This window comes from Pungitius pungitius, chromosome 21 (genome assembly GCF_949316345.1).
Source record: "Pungitius pungitius chromosome 21, fPunPun2.1, whole genome shotgun sequence".
NCBI classification, from domain to species: Eukaryota; Metazoa; Chordata; class Actinopteri; order Perciformes; family Gasterosteidae; genus Pungitius; species Pungitius pungitius.
In genome coordinates, this window is record NC_084920.1 from 16,377,519 (window position 1) to 16,403,956 (window position 26,438).

The 26,438-nt window shown below is 47.1% G+C and overlaps 3 protein-coding genes across 7 annotated transcripts; 2 read left to right on the top strand and 1 right to left on the bottom strand.

The window, feature by feature from the left end:
• Window positions 1-56: 56 nt before the first annotated feature.
• LOC119213219 (CDP-diacylglycerol--glycerol-3-phosphate 3-phosphatidyltransferase, mitochondrial) lies at window positions 57-23,751 on the bottom strand. 4 transcript variants are annotated; one of them, XM_037464377.2, is made up of 11 exons: window positions 23,641-23,751; window positions 10,391-10,595; window positions 8,869-8,946; window positions 7,751-7,835; window positions 7,485-7,674; window positions 6,999-7,177; window positions 6,319-6,488; window positions 5,390-5,687; window positions 4,932-5,080; window positions 4,718-4,848; window positions 57-546 (listed from the first exon to the last, which is right to left on the bottom strand). In XM_037464377.2, exons 1-10 carry the CDS (start codon window positions 23,685-23,687, stop codon window positions 4,729-4,731), a joined length of 1,521 nt encoding a protein of 506 aa, XP_037320274.2. In that variant the 5' UTR covers window positions 23,688-23,751; the 3' UTR covers window positions 57-546; window positions 4,718-4,728. The 4 variants fall into 4 exon arrangements, with proteins under 4 accessions (XP_037320274.2, XP_037320273.2, XP_062416058.1 ...); XM_037464376.2 differs by lacking the exon at window positions 23,641-23,751 and adding an exon at window positions 11,966-12,240; XM_062560074.1 differs by lacking the exons at window positions 57-546; window positions 23,641-23,751 and adding exons at window positions 1,145-1,338; window positions 11,966-12,240.
• On the top strand, window positions 13,645-17,165 carry socs3b (suppressor of cytokine signaling 3b). Of its 2 annotated transcripts, none has more exons than XM_062560079.1 (3): window positions 13,645-14,222; window positions 14,548-14,893; window positions 14,985-17,165. In XM_062560079.1, exons 2-3 carry the CDS (start codon window positions 14,765-14,767, stop codon window positions 15,534-15,536), a joined length of 681 nt encoding a protein of 226 aa, XP_062416063.1. In that variant the 5' UTR covers window positions 13,645-14,222; window positions 14,548-14,764; the 3' UTR covers window positions 15,537-17,165. The 2 variants fall into 2 exon arrangements, with proteins under 2 accessions (XP_062416063.1, XP_037320287.1); XM_037464390.2 differs by having other exon boundaries at window positions 13,645-13,829.
• tha1 (threonine aldolase 1) lies at window positions 23,734-25,716 on the top strand. Its single transcript, XM_037464382.2, has 7 exons — window positions 23,734-24,055; window positions 24,231-24,314; window positions 24,392-24,480; window positions 24,567-24,752; window positions 24,821-24,958; window positions 25,043-25,235; window positions 25,307-25,716. Exons 1-7 carry the CDS (start codon window positions 23,734-23,736, stop codon window positions 25,612-25,614), a joined length of 1,320 nt encoding a protein of 439 aa, XP_037320279.2. The 3' UTR covers window positions 25,615-25,716.
• Window positions 25,717-26,438: the final 722 nt, after the last annotated feature.

Below are 26,438 nucleotides of genomic sequence, written 5' to 3' on the forward strand. Positions count from 1 at the left end.
TGTTGAGGCATAAATATTTAATTTAAGATTCCTTGTAATTTATTGTGAGTTTTCTCATTAAAAGTTTTCAAACCAACATTTAACTGGTTTTCATTTCAAACAAACACTGGAAAATAACTTATTGTGATGCTTTGAAAATGTTGAACCACTTTTGAGTAGTTTTATTTTATTGCTTGGAGGATTTTAAGCGATTTGGAACAATATTTAAAATCTGTTACTGCACCAAAAAAGGTTCAAACATTAGAAGTTAGTGTAAAAACTCACCACCTCGTCGCCTTCAATGTACAAAGATAACAGACTATTGAGGCCTTAGGGGTCGTGACCCTTCAACGCAGCCACCTGGTCACCATCACATCGACTGGGAGATGAACAATGTCGGCAGTTCCACAACTCAAGAGTTACGACAGATGAGCGCAAAACAAACCAAAAAAAGCGCATCTTCTCCACTTGAGTGTTTGTCACTTCGTGGACCCACTGAGGAGGAAGCGTCCCGTCTGCAGAGGACGAATGACCTTTGACCCCAAGAACACCGCAGACTTCTCCTTCCTGTTCAAAACACAAACATGGAAACAATTCATTTGATGACACAAATGTCAGTATAGTATGACATTATACAACTATTACACTGACCTCTTAGCAGTCAATCCTTACATCACTAGTTATTTGAGTGTTTGCTCATTTCTCAACTGGGAGTGATGGTGAGTTCAGGGTATGAGACCCCAGTGGGAAACGGCAGCTCTGCCACCAGAGGGCGCCCCGCTCCTACCGATGGACACTGGTGCTGCCGATAAGCCGCAATGCTAAAGCAGTTTGTTTCGTTTTTTGATGAAATAAGCAGTAAACACATGAAACAGTAACTAGTCTGCTCTGCAAACCCATTAGACAGCATTAAGACTCATGGGGTATTGTTTGTTTTCCATAAATGTAAAAAGTATGACTTTAAATATCGGAATAGATAAAACGACTGAAACAAAGCATATATATTAGGGCCGGGACTCGATTAAAAATATTAATGTAATTAATTAGAGGCTTTGTAATTAATTAATCAAAATTAATTGCATTTTAATTGCATAAATATTTGACCTGAGAACAGTGAGAAATAATTTTTTTCACACTGATTTTTATTTTTGTTCAACCAATTCCAGCAGACAAGTGTGTTGTGTTGTGGATTCCAGCCTGAGAATCTATGAGAATTAAGGTTGGATTCAAAAGCATCAACAGGTGTGTGGTGGAACAGTGCAGGGAGATAGCAGGAAGGCTGAAGTGTGGAGGATCCTCAGTTCAAACCTGCTCTCTCAGAAGGAGGGTTTGGTTGCAGTCAGGGCTTCAAACTGTAAACTTTCAAACAGTTTTGAGGTTTAGTAAACAATCCCAAGGTCTAATATGAGAAACGGACACGGTGAGGCATGTTCTTGAATAGCTCAAGGGAACAACTGAAGGGCTGCAGGCTCCAACCTGGTGTCTGAGGTTGTGGGTTCATGCCCCTTCATGCAGACATTGCTTCTGCTTTGAAAGAGTTTTGAGGTTTGAGTAGCAGTCTCAAGGCTAAATACGAGAAACAAAGGGTTGGTTAGTGTGTGGTGAAGTAGCACAGCGGAAGAGCTGCTGCCACAAGCCTGCACTGCACTTCAAGGTTTCAAGCCCTGTCTTGGGTTTGAGCCTTTAGCTTTACTTCAGGTTTGAGTAGCAATCTCAAGGTTAAATACAACAAACAAAGGGTTGGTTAGTGTGTGGTGAAGTAGCACAGTGGAAGAGCTGCTGACATAAGCCCCTGCACTGCCGCACTTGAAGGTTGTGGGTTCAAGCCCAGATGTTGAAATAGCATTTAAAAAGACTTTTGAGGTTTAACTCACATGTTCAAGGTTAAATAGGAGAATCAAAGTTGGTAAAATGTGACCAGGACTGGTAGTGTAGGGGTGCAAGCTAGAGCCCAGAAGCCTCTGTGCGCACCGCCAGTGGGTTCAAATCCTGCTCGTGCCAAGTCTTGAGCACACTGCCGCGGAGGTAGTAGTGGGGGCATTGTCCCCACGGTTGTTTCGGAGAAGTGAACCCTAGGGGTTATGCAGAAACACAAGGCGCGTTCACTTGAGTTATGATGGCATTGTCAAGAATGATGAAGAATCTTTTGCTACTGAATTGAATTTGATGTTAATTGCTTTGCTTTAGCCTTTTAGCACTTACTAGCCATGCTACATAGCAGAGGTGGGAACAAGTCACTGTTAGGCAAGTCACAAGCAAGTCTCAAGTCATTGCCCTCGAGTCCCGAGTAACCCAGGACGAGCTGATGTCATGCTGAGATGGGTAAAAGGGAGAGAAGTAAAGATGAGCAGATGTGTCTCATTCAGTGGTCACACTGACATGAAACTTATTACAGCCTCTGAGGGCATTTTTCAAGACAATCACATGTTTGTCTACTTCAGGGCATCCTGTGGACAACCTTAAACTGACAGTCTGGCACAGGGTGTAGATTTCTTTACCCTTTTTAGTGCATCCACCCTCCAATTCTCTGTTACATTCAAATTCAACTCACTTGTGCCTTTACCAATGCAGGAAGGATGAATAGCATGGTTGATCCTCCAAGATGCACCAATCCGTCTCTGGGGCAATATCTTATTATGATTTTTTATAAATGTCAGTTAACCAAAACTAAAAAAGGATTTAGGAAGAGCCACCATGTCCCTGGAGGGTTGAACCCAGATAAGGTTTAAAGTACAGAAATTTGGGGCATTTGGCATTAGTGACAGGGACGTGTAGGTTGCTCCATCTAAGATCATTCCAGTCATGTCATGGGAAAAAAATATTGGGAAAAAAGTCAAAATATGTAGGGTCAGATTTTTTTAAAATAATAGGTAAAAAATTATTATAAAAAAATATATGTAAGGTCAATATATATATAATATGATATATAAAATCTAATTAATTAGAGGCTTTGTAATGAATTAATCAAAATTAATCACATTTTAATTGCATAAATATTTGACCTGAGAACAGTGAGAAGTAATTTTTTTCACATGGATTTTTATTTTTGTTCAACCAATTCCAGCAGACAAGTGTAGAAATAGCATATTTAGAAATATAGTACTTTCAGAAATTCAGGTAGCCTATAGGTAAGTAGACCTTCTGTAAACTATGTTTTTTTAAGTAGACCAATACTTTCAAGTACATTCAGAACATTGGTTATTTTTTCAGACGTGGACTTAGTTACCCTGGTCCTTAAACCAGTCATCTGGTGCAGTGTGGGTTGGGTGTGGGTCCTTGTACGTCCACGCTAGCTGCTAATTGTGTTGCGTTGAGGTGATACTTGAGGCTCGATGTGAATTCCTTGTTGCACAGCTTGCACACAACCACGCTCTTATCGACGCTTCCATCCGTGTGTTTATTATAAGAAGATTTCCCATTCACGGGGCCACCCGACACGGTGTCGTCAGCTTCTTCGTTCATGTTCACTGTGGTTTGTTGTTGTCTGAAGTCATGGACGCTAGTTGGTGCTCCAGTATAATCGGTCCCCCCGAAACTCATCCAGAGAGAAACGTTCCGCGGTGCAAAAAATAAGTGTAAAAATGCGTAAAAAATGTTTAATGTGTAATTAATTAATCGTAATTAACGCATTAAAGTCCGGGCCCTAATTTTTTATATATATATATGCTTTGTTGTTATTCCTTCTATCACACAGACGGATGTCAGTGTCAATATTCAGTAGCTTCAAAGATTTCATTTGTTTCATATATGCATCTTATTGTACTTTTTAGAATATCGATCATCTAATAAAAAAGTAACAAACAATGGCACCAGGAATCAGACCTGATGTGTGTCGTAAAGTCCACTGGTTTGGTTTGGAAGTAGAAGTTACCTCACTCCTCTGAGCTTTCTAATGACTTAGTAAAAATAAGCAGACTTTGACTCGTCTCTGCATCATTTTTCTGTTTTCCAGAGGTTTGCAGTTCAACTAGATTTTAGCGTGTTTGTGATCTTCCTTCTTCTCCCCCCTCGTCTCTACCCAGGTGAAGACACCACCCATTTACCGTAAGAGTTGAGCATGTGATACTTCCTGTTCTCAGAAACAAAAAACAATAACACGTTTCCTTTGGTCCAAACCTTTAGTCGAAGGAATGAACTACACATCTGAGTAGTGTTTCAACATCTCAGCTCCCCCCCCCCTCCACCTTTGCAGATTGGGGGCTGCTGGTAAAACGAGTGACTGAGAACCACAATGACTGCAGGCATTTATGTGTGTGTGTGTGTGTGTGTGTGTTTCTGCACAGTATTTTTAGGGCTGTATTTTGTCCACTAAGCAAAAAAACCAGACAGACGACCCATGAACCTTAAAAGAAAATTCCAGTGGGGTCGTATTCTTAATGGAGAGCAGTGCTTTTCTAGAAAAGTGGTCAAATCATACTTTATGTAACTTTACACTACAGGTCCTCGGATCATTTACATGTTTGGACCTGGAGGTTTCTTTTGCAAAACAACAATGACGCATAAAGTTATTCATGTTTTAATTAAATGTGCAAACTTGTTAGCATAAAGGGAGGCACAACCAGCAGCATTAATAGTCATGAGTGGAATTTTCCTTCCACCGAAGGAATACAAATAATAACATTAACTTTTCTTTTGGCTCGGTTTTGGTCTCCACCAGGACGCCCTCCCCCCCCTGATCCCAAGTGACGCCGTCAGGTAACCACGTACAAACCGATGTGAGGTGAGCGCACGTGATCACCTGGTGGCGTCTCAGAAGAAGTTCTTGATGAGGGGAGTGAGCAGCTTCACCCACAGCTTGACGCGGCGCTCCGGCCGCTCGAAGGTGGCGACGGAAACCTCGCTGGCCTGCTGGTACAAAGCCTGCTGCTCCTGGGGGGCACACAGCGCAACACGCAGGTGTGTAACCGGCTCGCAGCGACGCCTCGTGCTTCTCCGTCGGCGCTCAAGCTCACCTCCTGCAGCTGGATCTGCAGCGCCGCGTTCTCCGTAACTATGGCGACCTGGGCCTCCAGGTCACGGTGCACCGAGCGGTAACCGAAGTTCGGGGAGCCGATCAGAGTGAGGCAAGGCCGATCCTGCCCCTGGAGGTAATACCACAGACCTGCAAAGAGGGAGGGGGGGGGGAGAGGGGGTTTCTGGAAGGCCCGGACCACAACTAAAGCACAGGCAGAAATCCCCGGCGCCGATCCAAAACCTCAAGGCGCGTGAGAGAGTGAGTGTTCATCACAAAATGAGTCGTCTGGACCTCATTTTTTAGTCCAGAGCTCGTTGTTTTTCACCCACAAAAGCTCCGACGCGACGGGGATTACCAGCAAAGACTTCTTCCACGCACCTTCTATTCGTTTTCAGGGGGTCAAGTGAGGACAATTTTTAAAAAGCGGTGTTAGATGAACGACTGAGTGCGCCTCACCTTTGGCGTGGAAGGTCCACTGCGACCTGTGGTACTCGTGCAGGTGGACCCTCCCCTGCTGCCCCTGAAGACACACCTGGCCGTAGAACTGCCTGGCGATGAGGGTGTAGGCGGCGGGGATGGCTCCGGCGACGCCCTTGGCCCCGAAGAAGCCGTTGACCTCGGGCGCGGCGGTGAGGATGCGGAATCTGGCGCCGGCGCCGGCGCCGAGCACCATGCGCATGTACGGCTGCGTCAGGTTGAAGTAACCCGACGTCAGAAAGACGGCGGCGTCCGGCCCGGCGTCCGTCAGCAGCCGCTGGCGTTTAACCACAAAACACGTTTTGAAAAGTTGTCCGTCAGAATGATTCAGCACATTGTGACCATGTGACCACGTCTTATTATTCACTTCCTGTTCGCTCTGCTTATTTTGCCTAATTACTGTAGGACTTAATAAGATTTGGGTTATTTATGGCACAGTCATGGCTCATTATTTGGTCGCTTCAGATTCCTAAAAAAAGAATTGTCAGTAAAAAAAAAAACAGGTCAAAGTTAATTCATCAGTATTAGAAAAACTAAATACTGCATTTATTTTCTGGTGCATAAACAGCAACTCATTTTAAACCTGGTTTATTGTGTTAATCCAGAAGGAAACAACTGGTCGAAAACCTGCTCCACTTCTTTTAGGGAAGGAGGCTGTTGTTTCTTATGAAAACGACCAAAAAGTGAAATAAACTTCCACAAAAATCTCCTCACCAGCTGTTAAACAAAAGGTGAACGATTCATTCTTTGAGTCCAGGTTATTTTAGTCTGAATAGCTGTTAATTAGATTATAATCACTTTGTGTTCATTCCCAGAACATCATTGTAATCACTGCATGAGCAAAACATCCCATAATGAGAGTACAGAACCCCGATGAATGAGTGAATCACTGCTGAGCGGCGCCTCACCTGAGTGACCTGCTCGTCGATCTGGATCCCCAGAGGCTTCATCTGGACCAGCGGGAACACCACGGTGTCGTCGTCGGCCCCCCCCTCCAGCAGCTGCTGCCTCACGTGGGCCCGGTTCACCACCTCCATGATCCGCTTCCTCGCCGCCGCGGAGAACGCCTGCCTGTCGCCTGGTCGCCACGGAGACATCAATCACGCACAAGTGGGAGGCGGGTCAACGTGACCTCGGGGGTCACGATGACCTGCGTTTGAGAGAATTCACAGCGGGTTCCGAGCATCGTGGGCCGGAGGCGTGGTCCCTCACTGAATCAAACGGATCCCACACTGTGACATCATAACTATTCCTGGTGAGGTGCAGCCCTGCAGACATGATGTCATTCCTCCCACAAGTCGACATCCTGGCAGTCTGCGCTCCTGTTACGGACACACCGCCACAATCTGTGTGTGTGTGTGTGTGTGTGTGTGTGGAGAAAACCCTGACAATTACACATCCGCCTGCGTGCTCTGCTTTCAAAGCCCCATTAGTGAAATCCATCGTCTCCCACTGCAGAAACCTGGGCCTCCGACCATGAACACACACACACACACACACACACACACACACACACACACACACACACACACACACACACACACACACACACACACACACACACACACACACACACACACACACACACCGTGGTAGGGGTGCACCGCGCCCTCCATCGTGGTGACCGAGTCGTCGGGCTGCAGCTGCAGGGAAACGTCTCCCACGGCGTCCACCAGGTCCGAGAAGAAGTCGGCGACCTCGCTGCAGTTCTCCAGCAGGACGTAGCGGTCCTGCCTGTTGGTGAAGTACGAGTCGCTCAGGTTGGCCCTGAAGGATGGCAGAGGGACGAAGACGGACAGACGGTTGTCACGAGGCCAGAGAGGACACGAAGAGAGACAAAACACCAGAAGAAGGAGTCTAAAAGGTGTTTAAAAAGGTTTGTAGTAGTAGAATCGTTTATATTTGGGTTTCTTTGCAGAACATCTAGCTGCTCTGGATCACCGTGGAGGATCAAACGCCACCAACCAAAGACCAACGGACTCGTAGAAGAGCTTTGGTGTCATTTCTTGTTCCCACTGGAGAGAAAAGGTCCCACATGAGGACAAACACGCTGAAGAGAACAAAAGGAAGGCACCCGCTGATGATGATGCTGTCATCAAACAGGTAGACCTTGATGTGCTGGACTCCGATGGTCTCGTTGAAGCGCTGCGGCACCAGCAGCCTCAGCAGGCCCCTCAGGTCCGGGGTGTGGTACAGAGACACCCTCATCTGGGAGAAGAAGCGCCGCAACAACGGCAGCAGCATGGTCCTGGAGTTGGTCCGCCCTGCGAAAGATGAAGGAAAGATGGTGAGACCACAAGCGAGACGTCAGAGGGAGACCTCGGGGGGGGGGGGAGAAACCTCGTGAGCCGCGAGTGTAGTCCAGCAGGATGGAGACCTTCAGGTTCTCCTGTGAGCGCAGCAGAGCCTCCTCCATGCAGTCCACCTGGAGGAGGAACACAGACTTCAGCTTCTGGGAAGCAAAGGTTCCTCAGGTTTTGGGACTTGGTTGGACGTCAGTCCAAGAAAAGGATGAATCTGTAAAAACCACGAGCATCACATTTGATTTTCTTCAGTTTCCTGTAATCAGGTTTTCACTTGTTTCTTCTCATTACAAAGTCTTTGTTTCACGATGGCATTGAGTCCATCTGCAGCGTCATTCTTTTGATGCAGAGGACGAGTTGACCCTGAAGACAGGTGGTCCAGGTCGGTTAGAGCCTTTAAGTAATGTTTCATGGGATCGGTTTCATCTGGAAAGCAAAAAGCTGACGTGAAAGGATATCGTTATTTGAATAAGTGTTTAAATAATAATGGTTGGTTTATTATTGTTGGAGAAAAGAAAAAGGTCATTTGAGTTAATGCCCCAGATTTAAAGCATTGACCTCAGACACGCCCTCTGTATCATTTATCCGTTTTAGTTTACATTTGCTTTCATCCTCTCATGTTTGGGTTTAAATATCTCTCTTTGTAAATTCTCTATGAGACGCTGCACAGTGAGAAGAAGCTTCTCCAACAACGTCCTGCCCTTAGAACCACCTTTGCTTAACGTGGGGTGAACTTTCGCCCTCGATCGGGATCTTCTGGTTTCATCCAAACACCACATTCCTGCTCCGAGTCCCCATTCAGTCCCGTCATTGTGTCCATGACACGGGAAGCCAAGCTTGACAAATGGCACGGACTCGTGTTTGTAGTGATCCATCACTCGGAGGCAGCGATCACTACTGTGATTCAACAGGTTTGACTCGTCCGTGCTTCGTTCAGTGATTCATCTGCTCCAAAACCAGCAGAAAACCCCCCAAAACAAATGAAAAACAGCTGAAAGTGAGTCCAGACTGCAGCCGAAAACACGCTGGTCTCCTTACACCCATGAACCTCTGCATCCTGGAGCTGGTCTGGACGACATTTTCCTTCTCAGGCGAGCTGTGGTCCCCCCCACACACACACACACACACACACACACACACACACACACAGCTCACCAGCTCCTGCTCCAGTTGGCCGGTTCCTAGATACAATGAGGCCATCACCACCCGCCTCCTCGCGGTCTTGATCCGCGCCTGCAGGGACACAAACACACTTGTTATGTTAATAATGCCTTTATTTTCTCTGTGGTCAGAGTCATCGGCAAAAACTACAAAGACCAGGTGGACTGTGGGTTCTACTTGTTCTGGGTTCTCTGCATCTGCTTTTATTTAATGGAGGAAAGTTAAATTCAGTCTGAGGACAGAAGAACAACAACAGAATAATAAATAAATAACGTCTTGGTTTCTCTGGATAACGTACAAAGACGTTCAAGTTCTCCAATGGAAAGAAGTTCTGATGGCTGCAATGGATGTGAATTGTTAAGAGAAACTATATTATAATCATTGTCTGTGTAATAAATTGTGGAAATATTTAAAAGTCCCAAAAACCGTGAAAAATTTAAATGAATTTAGCTTTCAGGAATACTGTAAGAAACAAGGACACAGCAGTAAATCCTCAAAGTTGAAGAGCTGGAAGTTGGTAATATTTTGCATTTTCATTTGAAATGATCCCAGTTTGAAGAAATCACAGTTTGAGACACAAAAAGCATTAAGTGAAAACTTCTTTTCTCTTAAAATAGACAGAAAGGTGGTTTCAGTCCACTTTGCATGTTCAGTATCGAGCGATGTCACCTCTGTTTTCTCATGTTTTGTGAACCACTTCCTGGTGTCACGATGATTCGACAAATCATGAAGGAAATGTTTTGAAATGTGTGACAGAAAGGGATTCGATAAGTAGTGACCTTACGTGACCTCGTGCTTTTCTATTTTTAAACGTTTTGGCCTTTTTGCAAACAGAGTTTTGGACCAAAAATACATTTTTGAGAACACGGGGATTAAAAACAACAACTGTGCTTAGTTCTACACGAGGCATTTAACTGTGACCTCATTGGTGCACGTTTCTCCGTGAACTTCTTCAGCGTCGCTGGATTCTTCTTCTGTTCTTTTGCTTTTTGGCAAAACAACCAGTAAATTATTTTAGAAAGATAAAGAAATAATTTGCCATCCCTACACAGTCGTAGGTGTGAGGTTCTCTGGAGTTTTCCACTTTGGTCCTAGTTAATCTGCCCGGTAACCAGTGGAGCTGAAACGCGGTGTGTATTGGCCCTTTGTGAGGCCGTGGTATTCAGAGAATGAACAGAATCACACCTGTGAACTCATGATGACTCTCATGCTTCTTTGTTCCTGCAGCAGCTGAACAGAGGACATGAAGGAATGAAGAGAACAATCCACTTTTCAAATCTGATTTAACTAAATCCCCCATTTTTAAGTGGTTGGTTCAAGTTTCCACTCTTCCATCCCTAAATATATAGAGCATGACTTTTAATTCCTTCCTGGTTGCTGCGTGTGATGCTCTGCCAGCTGGTGATTCACGTCTTCCTTCACGCCCTCCGGCGCGTCATCAGCCCCCAAATCTCACAAACACATCAAGACAAGCAGCAGATCTTCTAAGTGTGTTTTGGGTTGAGGTGACACCGACCTTCATGGTCTGGTAGAAGTGGTCTGGCGACGTGAGGACGTGGACGCGTCTGCCCGGCACACGGAAGGCCGGGACGTGTTCCGCCATCCACTGGAAGCCACACAGGCCGTCCGGGCCCGGAGCTCCGGTCGGGCCGGGGGGCCTGGGGACATGTCGGGGGGGGTCCGCCTCGGCCAGGAGGGGGGCGAGCAGCAGCACCGAGGACCTGGAGGGAGACAACGGATCCACAACCAGACATTAAACAATCAGCATGACTTTATTAGTCATCAGATCCATTAGAATAGGTTACAGCGTATAAAGACCACATGTCTTTGTCTCTGCAAACAGTCGCACAATCGGGTCCGACGATGCAACCACACAAAGTGAAGTCCATATTCATCAGGACCAGGTCACACACGGCCCGCTTTACGCTTTGGATTAAACCCCCCAAAAAACAACAGTCAGAAGTAACATAAAAAGAAAATCCAGCCCGGAGCTTCTTTCCAAAGCCACTTTAGTTATATTATATATATATATATATATATATATAAACACATGTTTGACTCAAAGAGCCATAAAACAACTGCAGCGCCACAGAACGTCCTCGTGTCAAATAGCGGTAGAAGTCCTGATATCTAAAGGAGCACATTGAGCCGGGTTCATGTGAGGAACCTTCACGCTTTACTGGAAGCAGCAAAAGATAAGAAGCATGTGACAGGAAATGCGACCAGCTTTTTAATCTATTTCCGGTAAGAGCAGAACAATATAAAATCAACTATTACCTTATTGGACTAAGAGAAATAAACGCCTCCATTAAACGGAGTCAAGGAGGATTTGTAAATCCTTAAAACGTTTCCCCACATAAACATCAACATGGACCCCCCCTAAAAGAAGACCTGCTCTGTGTGGAATGAACCTGAGATGAAGACATGAAACGAGATGAGCTGCTGAATGAATAGAGGACTTTAACTTTAACATGTGACTGCATTCCTTTTAAATTGAACCATGTGACCTGAAACAACGATGGACTCCACAGAATTAAAGAACACATTGAAACCCTGCAGGTCTCAGCTTGTCTTTTTAAAAGAGAGAGGTTCTACAAGGCGTAGAGTGAGTGGACGGGTCCATGATGGAGGGACTGAGGAGACAAAACGTGGATTGAAGACATTGTTCCAACTTTCCTCTGATGTGTAGGAAGGAGCTGAGGAGCTTCTCCTCACGGGGTCCTGAGGGAACATCACCGCTCGGTGGACAAACAGAACCTGCACACAGCGGTTTGGACTACTTTTATTCTCTTCTGCTGTGTTATCTTATTGTATTGTGTATATTTTGTGCATATAATGTAGATTACTTTGAGATGGACCACTGAGTACAAACAGAACTTAACTTATGGTGGTTACCTTCTAAAGGTAAAGGTGTACTTTAATGTGTCACGTGCAGTTGGACCTCAGCCTTCAGAGGAGGAACCTCGTGGTGATTAATGACCGAGAACAAGTCAGTGAGTTGACGCCATTAGCAGTAGCAACGTTAGCAAAGCATCTCCATCTCCTGCCCGTGCGCGTGTGCGCGTGTCCGCGGGGGGTGCGCGTCTCTTACCCTGCTCTCCGGTCGCGTGCGCGTAGGAGCCGGTCAGAGAGCCGTGTGAACGCGCCGGTGGCGGCCGGTGAGCCCGCGGAGGACAGCAGCCTCCTCCACGCCGCGGGGGCCGCCATCGATGCAGCGGAGACGCTTTGAATCAACTTTATCGACACAGCGTTCACAGACACGCGCGCCCGCGCACACGCGCACGCGCGCGGCTCGTTGCTAGAGAAGCGAGCAGCTCGTTGGTCTCTCGTCAGCAGAACTTACGACCCACAGAACTTACGACCCTACCTCCAACTAGCTCCAGGACTCGGATCGAACCGGGTCTTCATCTGTTTGTGCTCTTTGTGAAGGTTTAAATGTCTTTAAAATCCCTCTAGTGGTCAATCTGTGAACAACATCGTATTATTCTTATTATTCATATCATTCGTATCTGTATTATTATGAATGTTGACATTATTTTGATGGTTATTGATTCATTTAAAGTTTGTCTTTCCTACGTCTTTTAATGTCGTTTGTTGTTTATATGGGAAATGACGTTTCTTTATTCATGCATTTATAGCTTCCAATACTTTGAGCATATAAAATGTATATAGTTTATAAAACTACCCAACAGTAAAACCATTTAATAATAGCTCAACGTGTAAGAATAGAATACTGCTTGAACTTGACATGTTGGGTGTGTCTTGTGAACATATGTTGACATTGTTTCTGTCCTTTTCATGCCGAGCTGTTTGTTCCTGTCAGGAATCAGGAATCGTTTATTGCCATCATGTGTTGGACATATATGGAAATGGTGCCTGACAGAAGACAGTACAATAATGACGACATAGTGCAGCAATAAGATAAAAATAAAATACAAGTATAATAAAATATATGCTATGGGTTAGTACGTTAGAGGAGATAAGATACAAATAAAGATAAAGTGCACCAGCTGTAATGCAGTATTTCGGTTGTTGCTTAAGAGCACTGACAGTAAGTCAGGTTCTTCCTGTCACAGCAGCCCTGAGGGACATCTTTCAATCTTTAGACCTCACCCATGAATGTTAATCATCATTTGTTGTGTCAACGGAAAACATGAAAGGCTTCTACCTGGTGCTCAGGCTCATTCATTGATCCTCAGTAGAAATTCACATAGCAGCACAATACACTAAAGGAAATATATTCGTTTAGATCAAGTTAACACAAGAATTGATTGAGAGTATCACACTAAATGTACAACATGCAGAAGATCAAACAACGTTGGGGAGTGTTTTAATTGTATCCTACACATGTTAGAGGACAATATTTAATTTTTTAATTATAAATCAGATGATGAGTAAAGGTGAAGCATGGATTAAACTGCAATGTAACATCAGTGTGTCAACGCCTCATGATTAAAGTCTGAAACACTCAAATATCCCAAGGAAACGGATCACGTGGTTGTGTCCCATATGTGGAGTGAGTTAAATGTTCACCTCGTCCACGAGGGAACCCATCAGTACCAGGAAAGAAAAGGTCACGCTGATTATCTCTCGGCAGCCTGCCAACAAGCGGGCGCGGGCACGTTCATGTGTTCTCTGCGTGCGCGCGCGCGCGTGTGCGCGGGCGTGATTCCTGGAAGAGCATCCTCACGCAGGAGGCGGAGCCTTACGAACATCGGCTTTATTCCGAAACAACCTCCAGTAACCTTTACGCACACGCTGGTGCCTCCACACTCCACCGTCGCCACATTCCTCCGCGCAGGAAAGGAACGCACGCGCTTCATGGATACTTTTTTTTTTTTTTTAGGATTTTAATGCCTGTGTTAATAATTCCTTTAGCACTACTCTCGGGTAGTTTGCGTATCTTTTGTTTTGGCGAAGAGCAGCTGCGGCGCGGGGCTGAACGTTTCCACGAGGTAAGTTGAGTGAAAAGCTGTAAAAGAAATGTAAATCCATCCAAAGCGACTCGTTGTGCATCCTCGGCCGAGGACGCGAGGAGACACGGCGCGGATTGAAGCGCGGCCGCGGTCACCGGCTCGTTGGTGCAGTGCAGCCGGGGAGGTTGGAGGTGTCATTTGGGGCTTTTCTCTCCTCTCGCATTAGTGTAGAGTAGATCTCCTTCCACCGTATCGGTAACCGTTATGGCGCCTCCGGCGTCGCGCGCTGTCCGGTGTCGCCGTCTTCAATTCCCCCGTCAGTGGATCACAGCAAGCCGGGACCAGACGGGACGCTGGAACCGGAGAACCGGGGCCTGTGTGGCCTGAGATCAAAAAGCGCGCCGGACTCAGTCCCAGTGACCCGTTATTGCGGTACGACCGATCGAAGACAATTGAAAGCAATCAGGATCCAGTTGCTGTGTGTGTGTGTGTGTGTGCGCGTGTGCGTGTGCGTGTGTGTGTGTGTGTGTTGTGCAGCAGCAGCAGCAAACGTTCATTTGAACTAAATATAACCCCGCTGGCCCAGTCTCGCCTTATGCATTCGTCGGAATGGTCATAACTGCATTTCTATGAGGCTAAACTGGGAGCTGTGGTGTGGCTCGGCTTTATTTGTGTCCGATGAAGCGACGTCCAGCACTGCAGCCTGATGTGCTCATGGTGCCTCTGTAGATGGGTCATCTGTGCTCCCTGTCTCCAGCTGTGTTTAGGTGCTCTCTCCCAGCTCCTCTCTGGATGCATCGGACTCCTCTGCCCCGGGGCCCTGGACCCGGTGTGTGAGCCGCCCTCCCTCGCCCCATTCCCCCCCCCACCCCACTCGCTCCGCACCAAACTCCTCTCCACCTGCCCGCCTCGGTGCCCCCGTCCTGGGCCCCCTGCCTCTCGACCAGCGGGCAGAGGCGGGGGGCCATGGCGCCATGGTAGCCTCCAGCGGACGCAACCCCACCGCCATGAGCAGCGTGACCCCTCCGGAGGGCCGGGGTCAGGGGTCAAACCTCACCCTGCATCACTACAAGCCCTTCAGCTCGCACGAGCACTACCAGCAGGTCAGTCCGAGCTCTTTGCTCCATCCAAGTCTCAAAAACGGGTCTCATGGCCTCTAATAACTGTCGATTTTCTTTCCCCGACTCATTTCAGGTGATGCGTGCGCTGCGTAAGCTGCAGGAGAGTGGGTTTTACTGGGGGGCCGTGGGGGGCCGGGAAGCCAGCGCCCTGCTGCGCTCCGAACCGCCCGGCACCTTTCTGATCCGCGACTCCTCGGACCACCACCACTTCTTCACCCTCTCCATCCAGACGGCCCGGGGAACCAAGAACCTGCGCATCCACAGCGAGGGAGGCGGCTTCTTCCTGCAGCCGGACCCCCAGAACACCCGAGAGCCCCCGCAGTTCGATTGCGTGCTGAAGCTTGTGGCGCACTACATGGGCAAAGGGCCGGACGGTGGACGGGCCAGAGACGGCCCGGCTGGGGAGGATGCACCAGAGGAGCAGAAGAGCGGCTGCAGCGCGTATCTGATCCACACCAGCGGGGAGAAGGTTCCCCTGGAGCTGCGGCGGCCCCTCTCCAGCTCCCTCTCCTCCCTGCAGCACATGTGCAGGAGGGCCCTGAACAGCCAGGAGGGGTCGGGGGGAGCGGAGCAGCTGCCGCACACGATCAAAGACTTCCTGGAGGAGTACGACGCCCCGATATGACTGCCGGGAACCGCAGAAGTTCCACAACCTGGACCCGGTGGCGCCGGAAGGGCCGCGGCGGACCAGTCGGGGCGCCGCGTCTCACACCGCCTCCCCAGAACCCCCCCTGTGGGTAACCAACGATTACCTCGTCCGTCCTGCCTTTGCAAAAAACAGAATGGCTGACCAGAAATGTGAGTGGCGACACCAAGCCAGAGGTCAAAGGTCAGCGTTTCCCGTGACTGACTCGGACGCAGAAGATTAACCCGATTGGTCGCCATTAGCGACGACACCGACGGCGTGATCACAAGCGTCTCCCCTCTCGTCCCCCGACGATGTCTGACACGACAAAACAACGAGGAGGTTCACAGGAGGTGAACAAAGGAGGAGCTGACTGTGGAAGAGCAAGGTCCAAACGGGGGGGGGGGGGGCAGAGAACATACAGAATTTATTTGTCTGCATGCACGCAGTGTGCGTGTCTGTGTGTGTCTGTGTACGTGTGTGTGTCTGTCTGTGTGTGTGTGTGTGTTGTGGTAGCGCACACATTTCCATTGCTGCTTCCCGCAAACGTTGCCTCACTGAGGGAGGGGCGGAGTTATGCATGGCACACACACACACACAGACACGCACACACACACACGCACACAATGCCTCAGGTCAGCATGGAGGGTTTTGAAAGCGTGGGAACAAGAGACTCGTGTCCTCCTGTTTGCTTCCTGCTTCTCCTTCGTGTCGCTGAGACAGAAACGAGTTTGAATGCAGAGAAACGCCAGCGTCCCAGCGCCTGGGGGACGTGGTCATGATGATCCATAAGATTGGGGGGGGGGGGGTTGAACGAAGGAGAAAGCAGAGCGGGAAATGGGATTAGGAAAGGGAAATTGAAGAGGAGGGAGAAGTGGGGAAGGGGGAGGAGACATACTGGTATACGGCTAAACAGGAACATTGATGTGATTGATGTCCCAGACTGGAAGGAGATGATGAAGCTGGACGGGACGCTCCTTCAAGTGTAAAACCACGTTTGCCAAGATGTGAAAAAGAAGTTTTTGGCTGAGTCTTAAATCCCGCCTTCACAGATTCCTTCTTTAACATTATCATCTAAAAACATAATGAAGTGCTCATGAAGGAGAAAGTGTTCAGTCCCCTCGTTACTATGAAACAGCAGTCGCTTCAGTCTGAACATCAAGAAGGGAACACAAAGGCTAAAAGTGATGCTTTTGTAAAACAAAGACTTGATCTGATCAGAAGTGTTTCTGTCTGTGCTCATACTTACCTGTGATCCATATTGGAGTGGTAGCCTTTTCACATCATTAAACTTTGTGATCTCATTGAGACAAGAGTGCTGAAATAGTACCACAGTGATACTCTTCATGTTCTTTCTTCTTTAGGGTCAGATCTCGATTTTGTCCCAGTCTGTTTTGACATGTGTCTCAGCAGAGGACCACGTGTGTGTCTGAATCATCTCGTCTTTTATAAAGACTCTCTCGCTAAAGGCTGGCCACTAGTCTGGCAAAGAAACAAGCTGTTGTATCTGAAATGACGAAAGCATTACATAAACCAGAAAAACAAATGGAAAGGAAACATTGCACATATTTATATTTCTAAAATATTTCAATAATTTATATTAAAGAGCACTATTTTTACAAAAGTCAATGTGTGTTACTTCCCTGTTTTTTTTACTGTGCCTCCTTCTTCTTTCTCTCTGTCTTACTCCACTGAGTCAATATTGACGTAACTTGTATTGCGTTGTTGAGGCGGCCCCGCCCCCTCTTCACTGCTCGACCAATCGGATGTCCCCGTGAAAAACAAAGCCCTGTTTATTCAGTGGGCCGGCTTTTCAAGAGCTGGAGCGTCCCTGCACACACACACACACACACACACACACATTTAATGTAGAGTTAAAATCTCTGCAATCATCACGCTGTTTTTCTGCTGGAGCATTGTGGGTAAATTCCAAAGGCATCAGGAAACGTACTGGGCGAATTTGACAGGCGAGGTTCATTGTAGATGAAAACACATGAAGACACGGTAACAAAAGGATTCCCAGAAGCACACAGTTATAGTAACACACACACACACTGACACACACACACACTGACACAGACGTTACTGTGTCGAGAAACTCACTTTGGGCTGGACTTAACGGGAAAGGAATGCAGCTGGGTTTTATACATCCTGCCTGAGGGCCTGTGAGGATGCTGTCCCTTAGAAACTGTGTGTGTGTGCGTGTGTGTGTGTGTGTGTGTGTGTGTGTGTGTGTGTGTGTGTGTGTGTGTGCGTGCGTGCGTGTGTGCGTGTGTGTGTGCGTGTGTGTGTGCGTGTGTGTGTGCGTGTGTGTGTGCGTGTGTGTGTGCGTGTGTGTGTGTGTGGTCAAATAGGTGAAAGGCTCCACGTGGAAGAGATTTATGATGCTCCCTGATTTTTAGTGTGTAACCAATGAAAAGTGTGTTTGGGTGTGTAGACTGTTGTTACTAAAACACATGTGAGTTTCTTCACTCAAGTATCGTTCAAACACACACACACACACACACACACACACACCTCAATTGCTCGTACTCTGTTAAACGTAAACACCATCAGCAGTCGAGTCGTAAAAACTCAGCTCAAAGTGCCTGAATTCCTGGAAGCCTCAAAGAACACAAAGTATGCAGGGAATGGAATTGTGTGTGTTTAAGGAATACTGAAGTGACCATCAGGGTGTGTGTGTGTGTGTGTGTGTGTGTGAGGGAGAGATGGGGATGCCGTGTACCTCTCACAATGTCACGTTACACTTGATTGAAATGTCGAGGACTGTTTTCACAGCTTGTGAAAGTAGTTCCAATAACGCAAAAGCCCAGTTTCATAGTTCCTTATTTTGCTATGACACTTTGGGGGGGGGGGGGGGGGGGGGCACTACTTCTTTATGGGAGACCAGCATCGACAGAGCATTTCCCCCCCAAAGTCCAACTGGAATAATCCAGTTTGCAGCACCAACACATCGCAGTGACTCACTGGATCCAAAGTCTTTCCATCTTGGATCATTTGTTTTTCGGGGAATGACTCCATGGCCCCCAGTTTGTCATCAGCGGCCCCCGGGCAGCCGAGCTCGGTTAGGTGAGTTATTTCCGTGGCCCCCGTGGAGGTGTGCGCACGGCCCCCCCTGCACAGCGAGCTTTACATCGCGAGTTCTTTCAAAGGGAGATTGCGTTATTAAAAGTGTGTGTTTGGCTTTAATAGTTTTGAGCTCAGGCCAACGTCAGCAGTGTGAAGCACGTTGAAGCTGGCTCTTCCTGGAAGGAGCTCCGGGTGGTTTCTGCTTCTCAAAGGAAACGTTTGCTCCAGTCATGAAGCCAGAAAGCTGCCAGGAAACCCTCAAACATTCCTTCATTCCTTTTGCCATCGGGGCAGGACACGGGGGGGGGGGTCAGATCAATCACAAAAACACACGAGGAGCGCACTGAGAAACTCTGCTTACAATTTGGCCCCCACCTGCACACACTCACACAATGCATCATTTAAAGAGACATCACAACACAGAGTAGGTGTAGGGCGCTGTAGGTGTAGGCTGGGGGGGTGTAGGCTGGGGGGCTGTAGGCTGGGGGGGTGTAGGCTGGGGGGGTGTAGGCTGGGGCTCTGTTTATTTGCTTGGTTTCATAGGAGGTGTTTTTGCTGCTGTTCTTTGCTCTCCTTTCTCAGCTGGAGGTCACATGGCTTCCTGTAACACCTCAGGTGTCACCTGCAGACGAGGCTGCATCACGTTTGAACTGGATTCCGCATGCGGACACGCGCACAACAACAGTCGCTTATACACACACTTGTGTGGTGACTGTGTTTGTTTGTATGAATTTAAAGGCCCACGAGTTACTTACAGCGGTTAAAAATACTCAAAGAAACTCAAAAGAAACTACAATCAGAAGATGCTGCATTCACAATTTAACTTTGGTAAAAGTTAACAGTCATTTACAAGGAAATGTAAAAGTAAAAGTACTCATTGAGAAAGGAAGTTAAAATTCAGTGTCTGATTCCATCATTTGAAGAACAGGAACGATGCAGATCAAAGGAGGAAAGATGACATGCGAGAAGCATCTATAAAATGGAAGTAGGACTAATCAAATAATGTGCTGTATTTACAGTACGTGGTAAATTACTTACAAAAAGAAGGTTATGTTTTCCTTTAACTTCCACTAGCAGGATTATGGAAAAACTACTTTACACATTTTCATTAAACCTAGAAGTTATTTAGTCAAAAACAACTCAACAATGTTGCAGTGAATCTGAACCTCATGCCGACACATACAAGCATGTAACTAAACTTTGGACTTTTCTACATCACTTACTGTCTTTTTGGAAAGCTTTCAACCACATCTGCAGATGCTTCTAGGCAGATGTTGTTCATTGACTTTGTACAGGTCTCCAGTCGTTTTAACCCAGTTAAAAAACACAATATCACGTGCAACAGAAAATTGCATTTTAATGTGTCCACTTCACATTTAGAAATATAATTGATTCTAATTTTAGCTGCTGGTGATGCCGGAGGTCAAATTTGGGCTCAGTCTTTAGTATTCATCCATAAATTGAACAAAATGTCACAAAAATTCATCCAATAGCTGCTGAAATATTGTTAACCTCATGATGGCGGTAGAGGGGGAATGAGGAGACAATCGACTCGTCCTCTGGGGACAGTGAAATGAACACCAGTCACTGGATGGTAGTCGGGATCATTTCAGTCTGAGCCAAAGTGGTTTTAACAGAAGAAAAGCCTTAATCTTCTGTTTACCTGCCTTTCAACAGACGGACTAAGTCAGCATTACAAGTGTGGGACGGTGTCAATTCCAAAATACAGAGATTAACTTTGAGGAGGTTGGTTGGTGTTTCTTCATCAGTTCTCTTCCACATTTGATCAAATCCATTTTCCCTCCTTGAAGCAGCACCAAATGGAAGTGAATCTATAAAAATCTCACGACACAAAAACAAAACGGCTTTGTGGGTTTTCCGCCTTAAGTCCAGACGGAACAATTTGAATATGAACAGCGGAGCTTTTTAAAACTTGCAGGCTGCTCTGTTTCTTTTCAACAAGCATCCGATTGGATTAATCCGACCTCAATGCGTTCAGTCCTTTCACTGCACCAATCTCCCAACATAAAGCACATGGCCTTCATGGCTCAGTGCTACGTGTGCGTCCTTAAAGCAGCAGAGTGTACGAGCAGTTTGAATGTCCCCAACCAGAGCCCGTGTTTAGTTTGGCCCTTCTGGGCCGCTGTACAACCAGAGTACAGTAACTAGACAGTATGCAGCTAACAAGGAATACGTGTTATCATTAAAGACTAAACATTGCTTTAATTCAACACTCCATTCTCTGCAATACGTCTCACTATTTCTCTGTGTGAACAATGACATTTGTTCCCAAAAGAAGAAAACAGGGAGTCCACTGTGTGTGTGTGTGTGTGTGTGTGTGTGTGTGTGCGCACACGGTGAATACAAGAGCCAATCAGAAGGCTGCAGAGACACTGAGCCCCCCAAGTACTGCTGGTTTATAGAGCTCAGCTTCAGAGAAGTCACATGATTTCCCAGAGAGAACAAGAGAGAGAGAGGGGGGGGGGAGAGGGAGAGGAGTGGGCCATGTGGGAAAGGAGGATGAAGAGGAGGAGGAGTGATAAAGGGTCAGCAGGGTGACAGGATGCCTGCGAGCACTGAACTCAAGGGCTAAAGGGTCTTTGATTACAGCTGAATGAACGAGGAATGACTGAGTGAGAGGATGAATGGAGGAAGAGATCAATGAGTGCAGTGATTACTACAGCGGGTCGACGTGATGGTGAACGCTGCCTCATGCTGTCACACAACAACCACAGTCCAGCCAAAGCACATATCAAACTGTTTGTTACAATATTAGATTATCCGAATGGCAGTGATTTAAATTAAGTTTGACCACTCAGAGCCTTTTAAAACGACCATTGTGTGAATTCTATCATCCGGTTTTCATTGGGACTTTTCATCTGGAAGAAGTGGAAGTGGTTCCAGGGAAAACTTTGAGTGATTTTTCAGATGTCCTCAATACCCAGGCAACCACTAACAAAACTCCATTTGCTTCCAAAGAAGAAGGAAGAATATCTTTGTAGACACAACCGATACCAAAGCGGGGGCCGCAGACTCAGAAACGTAAAGGGGCCCCATGCAATGAGACTTTAAAGTGTTTTAACAATGTGCACATTGTAGTAAGCGAGGTCCATCTGTGGGGTCCAAACATGTTACGTTGCTTCAGAAGCATTTCCTTGCATTTAATTAAGGTGAAAATGAATACTCTGGAGGGGGGGGGGGTCCTGTAAGGTCTCTAGCAGCAGCACGTTGAAGGGGGTGAAAGATCGTAGCTTTTGTCCCCGGATACATTAGTAACACAATAAGAAAGAGCTGATTTCATGACTGCGTTTATGCAACTATAATATATATACATATATCACAAATACTTTGACCCTGCTGCTCCCATGTGAAGAAATCTGCATTTTTGCATTTTTTTCCAATTGTCTGGTCATTTTAATCCAAACCATGATGTCGTTCATCTGAAGCACTTTTGACTTTGTTTAGTTTTACATCTGAGACCTTTGGGTGGGAAGCCGTTTAGCTGAATGCAGTAAACAGGGGGGCCGTTTGCACAAAACGTGGTGAAATGTTTTCCATATAGAATGCAAGCAGTTTATGACAAAGGCTGCAGATTGTTACAAAATGTATGTGTGTGTATGTGAAAGGTAAAATAGATAGATTGATAGCATTGTCCACTAAGTGGACAACTGCCATTTAGCTTTGCTACCTTAAAAACAATGTGTGTGCATGTGTGTGTGTGTGTGTGTGTGTGTGTGTGTGTGCGTGTGCACATGCACGTGTGTGTGTGTGTGTGTGTGTGTGTGTGTGTATGTAACAAAGCCGGTCCACATGCTCCGTGTCACTTGTAGGGGGGTTGGATTGAAACGTGAAACAGATGTGACTCTTGTTTCGCATGCCGTCATGTCGACACTGCAGGGGGAGTGTGTGTGTGTGTGTGTGTTTGTGTGTGTGTGTGTGTGTGTGTGTGTGTGTGTGTGTGTGTGTGTGTTTGTGTGTTTGTGTGCGTCTTGAGGGCGCGTGAGAGAAACCTCATTTGACGAAAGGCTTCCCATAAACACCTGTTTTGTTCCGGTTAGCTGTCGTCATGGTGAATAAATGATGGCCTCGGTGAAAGAGGAGAGGGAGGGGGAGGGGGGGGGGGGGTCGCCTCCACTGCCCTCCCCCTGTGAAAGAGAAGAGCTCATGTGGGATGAACACATTCGTTTCATTCGCTCCGTCTATTTCCAGCACAGCGGGTTTATGGTTATTGGAAAGGCGTTGCCGTCTCCTTCCCAGAAGGAGTCAATATTTCTCCTCCCTCTCCTTCATTTCTCCCACTCTGACTTATTTTTTTTCTCTAATTCAATATTTTCTTCCAAACACCACTCTTTCCTCTCTGCTGGAACACCCCCTCCTCCCCCCCTCCTCAGGTCTCATCACAGCTTCCATCGCTCTGCTCAACGTGCACCTCCTCCTCCCGTGAGACGGTGCTGATGTTTGCTACTGACTCGTAGTGACAGCGTGCTGCGGCGCTGGTATCTCACACTGGGACCGTCATCGAGGGACCAAGTGGGAAACGTGTGAGAATGGGGGGGAGGGTTAGGAAGAAGGGGGAGTTGTTGTTTAGCAGCCACCTCGCAGCCTGATCTCGGTCCTCGGGGTTCTGACCACATGCTGCTGATAAAGTAACAGGAATAATCAGTTTGGTTTGAGCCTGACCCCCATGGCGCCCTCATTCATTTTATATGTGCGTAGGGAGGCGCAAACATTCTTTCACCTCAGTGTCTACAAGGAGCTAAAAGGAGGACAGAGAGCTCGTGGAATCACCTTCACAGCTCAGAGTGGCATAAAGGTCAAGCCAAAAGTAGGTTTGCGACCCCTGAAGAATCTGAAGGGTGTCCCAGTGATCTCAGAGTATTCGTGTCCATAACACGGCGTAAACACACCATGCACAGAGACACACACACACACACACACACACACACAAAACAAAAGTAAAAGAACTGGTATCACCATAGAGACCTTTAACAAAATGCACAATGATGATCTTGGGTTTGATAACAGCGACACCTACTGGTCAACGCCGCTCAGTGCAGGACGATGGGCCGATAGGTCATCCATTACATGTCCTTATCATCCAAAGTTCGATTCATGATCTATCGCGAGCATGTTTGTAAGTGGAGCCTCGTGTTATTTGAAAACGTTGTCCAGCAGAGTTTTGGGTAAAGTGTCGTATCATGGTCTCCTCGCCTCGAGCAAGCCGCTCGGTGCGCGTGACGCACCGCGTGTCCGGAGCTCCGTGCGGGGCTCCGTGCGGGGCTACCGCAACACCGGGAAGCCTCTTCACCCGGGACCGGGCCAGGCGGCCCACGGCCGGGTTGTTGACCTGCGCAGCGACACGGTGACCAAGCCCGGGCCGGCGATGAGGCGAGCCATGGCCGAGGCGGAGGTCGGAGATGACGTGATGGGGGAAGACCCGAGTGTTAACGGTTAGAGCCGAAGCGTTATGACGTAATGACAGCATGTGTATGAAGAGTTGACAAGTGATTACTGACTTACTTTGAATGAAAGATTGCAAAGGATTTATGTAAATAGATCAATTATTCAGAGTTTTTGGAGATAAAGGCCACTCCATCTTTACCAGTATTTAACTCATTTTTTCAGAGTTAGTGCAAATTGCAGCAGATATGTTTCGGATGGAAGCGGCACTCATCGTTCCGTCTGGAACCATGAGTAATCTCATAGCAGGTGAGCTGGGTGCATGTCTGATTCCAGCCACATGAGGGGAGAAAAGCCCATTAACATGCACACATTTCATCACGCAGTGATGGTGCACTGCAGGGAGCGAGGCGACGAGATGATCGTGGGCGATCTGTCCCATGTTCACATCTATGAGCAAGGAGGGAGCGCACAGGTGAGAGTCCCACTGCAGCAAACAGGGCCCCTGCACCTCTTTGCCCACGTTGCATTCATTCATTGTGTGTATGTGTGTTGACACAGCTAGCAGGAGTCCACGCCACCACCGCCACAACGCTCCCCGACGGGTCCTTTGACTTGGATCAGCTGGACTCAAAGATCCGCCACGGTTACCCCGACCCACATTACCCACGCACACGCCTCATATGCGTGGAAAACACACACAACATAAAGGGGGGGCGTGTGCTGCCTCTGACCTTCCTGCAGGAGGTGTGTGCTTTTACTTATACGTACTTACCTCACAATAGAAGCACCACAGACTTGTTTCCATCTCCAAGGTGCGTGCTTTGGCCGATAGATTTGGTCTGTCAGTCCACATGGACGGAGCCAGGGTTATGAACGCCGCTGTTGCCCTGGGGGTGCCTCCATCCACCATACTGCAGCACACACACACCGTCAGTGTGTGTCTCTCCAAGGTGGGACTGCAAGACACTCCCGGAATGGATCAAAACAACAAACAAATCTTCTCAAAGTCATATTCACATTGCGGCGTGTAACAGGGTTTGGGAGCTCCTGTGGGGACCATACTTGCTGGACCCAGAGACTTCATATCCCAGGCTGTGCGGTGCCGTAAAGCTCTGGGGGGGGGGATGCGACAGGCTGGTATACTGGCAGCAGCTGGAAAACTGGCTTTACTGGAGATGGTTGAAAGACTGGAGGAAGATCACCGTAATGCAAAAACCTTTGCTCAAGGTGAGAAGCTCATACTTCAGAAAATGAAATAATGGAGTGCGTGCTCATAACTGCTTTTCTTTTCTCGCCAGCTCTGCTTGACTGTGACCCTCCTCTATTCGCTGTAGACCTGGCCGCGGTGGAAACAAACATCCTGCGTTTCCACCTACAGGAGCCCAGCTTAAGCCCCGCTGAGTTCTGTGACCGCATGGGTCAGGTCTGCGAGGGAGAAGAGGCAGCACTGGGACAGGGGATACAAGTGCTCATGTACCCTTATTTTGGAAATTCCGTGAGGGCTGTATGGCATCTGGGGATTTCCCCTGAAGATACCCAGCTGGCCGTCCAGAAAATGCAATTTGTGGCTTCTCAGTTCTTGAATGAAAACGTCAGGCCCCAGTGAAACCTGGTACTTCCTACGATGTGTTGTATCAAATTCAGGACTGATCACAGTAAATTTAATCAAAACCATTTTTGAGAATATTATTAAATGTACAAACCACGGCCTTCTGTCAGAGTTGGTTTTACTTTTGTGTGGAAATTAAGCCTCAAATCACTATTCTAAAAGTTAATCAATTTCTAAAATAATTCATGCTATCTTTTCAATTGGGGTGATTTAGTTTATGGAGGACAAAGAATTACTTAAGTATAAATAAATAAATAAATACCATATATTTATTTCTACATTTCTGTTCACTTACATATTTTCATTTATTTATTTATTATTTCTACATTGTATTTATGTGTGTGTCTGTATGCTAATGAGGTGGGAGGTCCCAACCTCTGTCTGAAGCAGGATTGGTCAGAGAAGTGTGATCGCTCCTGGTCTACTACTTCTGTCTTGAGGTTCGCTCCTCGGCAGAAGCTGTTAGCATTTGGCTACATGGTATTTTCAAATCATTTCAAATCGATTTTGATCGTTAGGAAACAATTTAGAGAAGCACGTTAAGAAAGACACGCTTCAGTTTCATCAAGTGACGGAGGACTTGTTTCAGCTCAATGACAGTTTAATACAACGTTAGTATGTTGGCACCTTGAACAACAGCCTTTAGGAAACATTAGCTAAACAACTAGCAGCTTCTAGACGCTCTACAGGAGCGAAGTGCTGGGATCGATTGCTTCTGTCTTGCTCCTCTATTTGACCAATCCTGCTCAAGAATGAGGTCCGAGCTCATTTACAGACGGACACAAAAAGACAGGCGTAAATAAATGAAGAAATACAGAAAT